This window comes from Phyllostomus discolor, chromosome 6, assembly GCF_004126475.2.
Source record: "Phyllostomus discolor isolate MPI-MPIP mPhyDis1 chromosome 6, mPhyDis1.pri.v3, whole genome shotgun sequence".
NCBI classification, from domain to species: domain Eukaryota; kingdom Metazoa; phylum Chordata; class Mammalia; order Chiroptera; family Phyllostomidae; genus Phyllostomus; species Phyllostomus discolor.
The window spans coordinates 124,609,617-124,614,247 of NC_040908.2; the positions used below are offsets into that span (position 1 = coordinate 124,609,617).

Consider the following 4,631-nt stretch of genomic DNA (forward strand, 5'->3'; position numbering starts at 1 on the left):
ATACCACTTCACACCAGTCAGAATGTCCATCATATACAAGTCAACAAACAACAAGTGTTGGAGAGGTTGTGGAGAAAAGCAAACCCTGGTACACTGGTGGTGGGAATGCAGACAGGTGCAGCCACTGTGGAAAACAGTATGAAATTTTCTCAAAAAAACTGAAAGTAGTACTACCTTTTGACTTGGTAATTCCATTGCTGGGACTATTCCCTAAGAATCCTGAAACACCAGTTCAAAAGAACCTATGCACCCCAATGTTCATAACAGCACAATTTACAATAGCCATGTGCTGTAAACAGCCTAAGTGCCCATCAGTAAATGAATGAGTCAATGATCTCACCTATAGGTGGAACCTAATCAACAAAACAAAGAAGTAAGCAAAATATAACCAGGAACCTTGAAATAAAGAGCAAAGTGGTGGTAACTAGAAGGGAGATGGGAGGGGATAACAGGAAAAGAAGGGGAAGAGTCATCAAGGAACAAGTATAAAGAACCCATGAGCAAAGCCAAAGTAGGGTAGGATTGAGGGTGGGAGGTGGGTGTGTAGGGCAGGGGAGAGTGGTGGAGAGAAACTGGATACAACTGTACTTGAACCACAATAATACCCCTCCCCAGAAATAAACTGGTATATTTACACAATGGAATACTACATAGCAGAAAGAAAGGAGGAGCTACTACCCTTTGCAATAGCATGGAGGGCACAGAAGAGTATGATGCTAAGTGAAATAAGCCAGGAATTGAAGGACAAATACCATATAATCTCACCTATAAGCAGAACCTAATCAAAAAAACAAGCAAGCAAAATAGAACCAGAGACATGGAAATAAAGAATAAACTGACAGTGACCAGAGGTGAGGGGGAAGGGATAATGGGGGAAAGAAGGGAAAGGGTCATCAAGGAACATATATAAAGGACCCATGGACAAACACAACAAAAAGGGGAAGATTGAATGTGTAAGGTGGTGAGTGGGTAGGGCAGGGAAAATGGAAATAAATGTGATTGAACAAGAATAAAATCTTTTTAAAAAATAAATAAATAAAAAATGAAAAGCTATATAAAGTAGCCAGAATGCTTTTTAAAATTTATTTCTTTTTATTTTTGATGCTTTTTTAAAGATTTTATTTATTTAGTTTTTAAACTTTTAAAATTATTTTACTGTTGTTCAAATACAGTTGTCTTCATTTACCCACCACCAGTCCCCACCACCCCAGACATCTCCACCTACCTCCCCGGCTTCCATCCCTCCTTGTTTTTGTCCATGTGCCCTTTATAGCTGTTCCTGAAAAACACTTCCCACCTTTCTCCCCATTATCCTCTCCCACCTTCCACCTGATTATTGTCAAATTTTTCTTAATTTCAACGTCTCTGGTTATATTTTGCTTGCTTGTTTGTTTTGTTGATTAGGTTCCACTTAAAAGTGAAATCATATGGTATTTGTCCCTCACTGCCTGGCTTATTTCACTTAGCATAATGCTCTCCAGTTCCATTCATGCTGTCTCGAATGGTAGAAGCTCCTTCTTTCTTTCTACTCAGTAGTATTCCATTGTGTAAATGTACCATTTTTTTGATCCATTCATTTAATGATGGGCTCTTAGGTTGCTTCTAGCATTTGGCTATTGTAAATTGTGCTGCTATGAACATTGGGGTGCATAGGTTCTTTTGAATTGTCGTTTCAGGATTCTTAGGGTAAAATACCACCAGCAGTGGAATTGCTGGGTCAAAAGGTAGTTCCATTTTTAGTTTTCTGAGGAAATTGCATACTGTTTTCCACAGTGGCTGCACCTATCTGCATTCCCACCACCAGTGTAATAGGGTTCCCTTTTCTCCACAACCTCTCCAGCACTTGTTTGTTGATTTGTTTATTACAGACATTCTGATTGGTGTAAAGACCACTTGACACCAGATCCTACTCTGGTTTTAATTTGCATGTCTCTGATGGCTAGTGATGTTGTGCATCCTTTCATATATATCTGGGCCCTCTGTATGTCCTCTGTGGAGAAGTGTCTGCTCAGCTCCTTTACCTATTTTTTAATTGGGTTGTTTGTCTTCCTGCAGTGGAGCTGTGTGAGTTCTGTACATATTTTGGAAATAAAACCCTTGTCCAAGGTATCAGTGGCCAATGTTTTCCCATATATTTGGTTTCCTTTTCATGTTGCTTATGTTTTCTTTAGCCATGCAGAAGCTTTTTAATTTGATGAAGTCCCATTTGTTTATTCTTTCCTTTATGCCCCTTCGCCTAGGGAATGTATTGGTGAAAATATTGCTGGGTGCAGTATCTGACATTTTCCTGCCTATGTTTTCCTCTAGAACTTTTATGGTGTCAGAAATTGTATTTAAATTTTTTATCCATCTTGAGTTTATTTCTGTGTATGGTATGAGTTGGTGGTCGAGTTTCACAAGGAGCTGCCCAGATCCCCCAACATCATTTGCTGAAGAGGCCATTTTTGCTCTATTTTATGCTTATGGACCTTTTGTCAAACATTAATTGACCAAAGAGGCATAAGTTTATTTCTGGGATCTCTATTCTGTTCAATTGGTCCATTGTGAATTCAATACACAATGTTTATTGATGAATTATGAAGAAGACTTTTATGTACTTATTGACTGTTAATGTGTTTTAAAATACATATACAACATTTCTCTATTTTCAATTGAGTAATTTGACTCATTTTACAATTAAGTTATTATTGTTTATATATTTTGATGTAAATTCTTTATCATACACATGATATATAAATATTTTCTCCCAGACTGTAGCTTACTTTACCATTTTATTATTAGTCTTTGGAATAAAATATTATTTTAATTTTAATAAAGTCCAATTAATCATTCAAAATATTTCCTTGCTATTGTAGTCTTATCTATAAAATCTTGTGACCAATATTACAATTTATTTTTAAAATATACTTTTGGTTCTTTAATCCTTTGATCAATTGTACGTTAATCTTCTCTATGGTTTAAAGTAATGGTCTAAATCCATCTTTTAGGATGAAGGTACAGAATGTCTCAATCCAATATTATCATTAATGTACATATTATTAACTTTAGATAATAAAACCTGCAACTCAAAGATAATTAATGTTATTGGTCTCAATATTTTTCTTTGTCTTCCTTCTTTTCTACTTGGTTAGTCATAAGCAATGTACTTTTTACAGGGCAGGAAACAAGAGTTCTATTTAGAACTTCCAAGATCTCTGACTGCTTAGCTATCTGTCTTGAGGAAAATCCTCATAACTCTCTCTCTAATCTGCTTGGTCCTTACCCCATAGATTACAGGATTGAGGGCTGGTGGAACTACCACATATAGATTTGCCAAGACAATGTGGGCATATCGGGGGATAGTGTGGCCAAAGCGATGTGTCAAGAAAGAAAAAAAGGCAGGTACAAAAAATGCTAAGATAACACCAATGTGTGAGCCACAGGTGTTGAGGGCTTTGAACCGAGCCTCCCAAGAAGGCAGGCAAAAGACTGCATAAAGGATCCTGGCATAGGAGAGAATAATTAGGAGCACATCCAATAATAAAAGAGAAATGTTGCCAAGGCCAAACAATATATTCACTTTAATGCTATCACAGGCCAGACGGGCAATGCCCATGTGCTCACAGTAGGTATGAGGGATGATGTGATGCCCACAGAAGGGCAGCCTCAGTAGAAGAAACACCAGTGGGGCCACCATGCACAGGCTCCGCAGAATAGCAAAGCCTGCAATAATGCTAATGACTTTGCTGGTGAGTATCATGGTATAGCGAAGGGGTTTACAAATGGCAATGTAGCGGTCAAATGCCATGGCCACCAACACAATGCTCTCCATAACAGTAAAGAAGTGGATGAAGAACATCTGGGAAAGACAGCTTTCAAAAGAGATCTTCCTGAGGCTGAACCAGAAGATACCCAGCATTTTGGGGATGGTGGCTGTGGACAGCCCCAAGTCAATGGAGTCCAACATGGCCAGGAAGTAGTACATGGGCTCATGGAGACTATGCTCAGTCTGGATCACAAACAGGACAGCAGCATTCCCCAGGAGTGCAACAAGATACAGGAATAGAAAGGGGAATCCAATCCAAACATGCACATCTTCTAGCCCTGGGATGCCCAGCAAAAGGAATGAAGAAGGATGGAGCTGGGTGTCATTAGGGATAGACATTCTTTCTGCCACAGGTGGCTGTCGTGTGTATCAGAGATAATTATTGACTTCTCTTAGTGATTCTTGCTCCAATTCTTTTTTTCTCAGTCTCCTAGCAAAAAGCAAAATAACTTTGTAATATTCATGTTTTCCTACTCAACGTCATCAAAACTTTCTGCAATCCTTACCTGAACATCAGAGGGCACTAGGAATCGAGTCAGTCTCACTCTTCCCCACATCATTACCATTCATAAAAGGTTGAACAAGAACAGAGAGGTGAAGAATGTCAATCAAGCTGATACTCAAAGTAAGGAGTAGGAATAATAAAGGATTTGTTTTGTGTATCTTGTGATGTTATACATATTGCTTTTATTGCACAGAAAAAATACCCGAGCATATGGAATCAGACCCATTTTCTATTGGAAAAATTGATGACCATTTATATATGCTCATGTACGTATATATCTATGCATAAGTATGTATAGATTTGTATGTATATATGTATATA

At 38.1% G+C, this 4,631-nt stretch overlaps 1 protein-coding gene across 1 annotated transcript; it reads right to left on the minus strand.

The window, feature by feature from the left end:
* Positions 1-2,920: 2,920 nt before the first annotated feature.
* On the minus strand, positions 2,921-4,150 carry LOC114500438 (olfactory receptor 52E8-like). The gene has a single exon (XM_028517136.2). It carries the CDS (start codon positions 4,142-4,144, stop codon positions 3,203-3,205), a length of 942 nt encoding a protein of 313 aa, XP_028372937.1. The 5' UTR covers positions 4,145-4,150; the 3' UTR covers positions 2,921-3,202.
* Positions 4,151-4,631: the final 481 nt, after the last annotated feature.

What these genes read in the sequence shown, in the direction of transcription:
- LOC114500438 (XM_028517136.2), bottom strand. Translation starts at nt 4,144, where the DNA reads ATGTCTATCCCTAATGACACCCAGCTCCATCCTTCTTCATTCCTTTTG.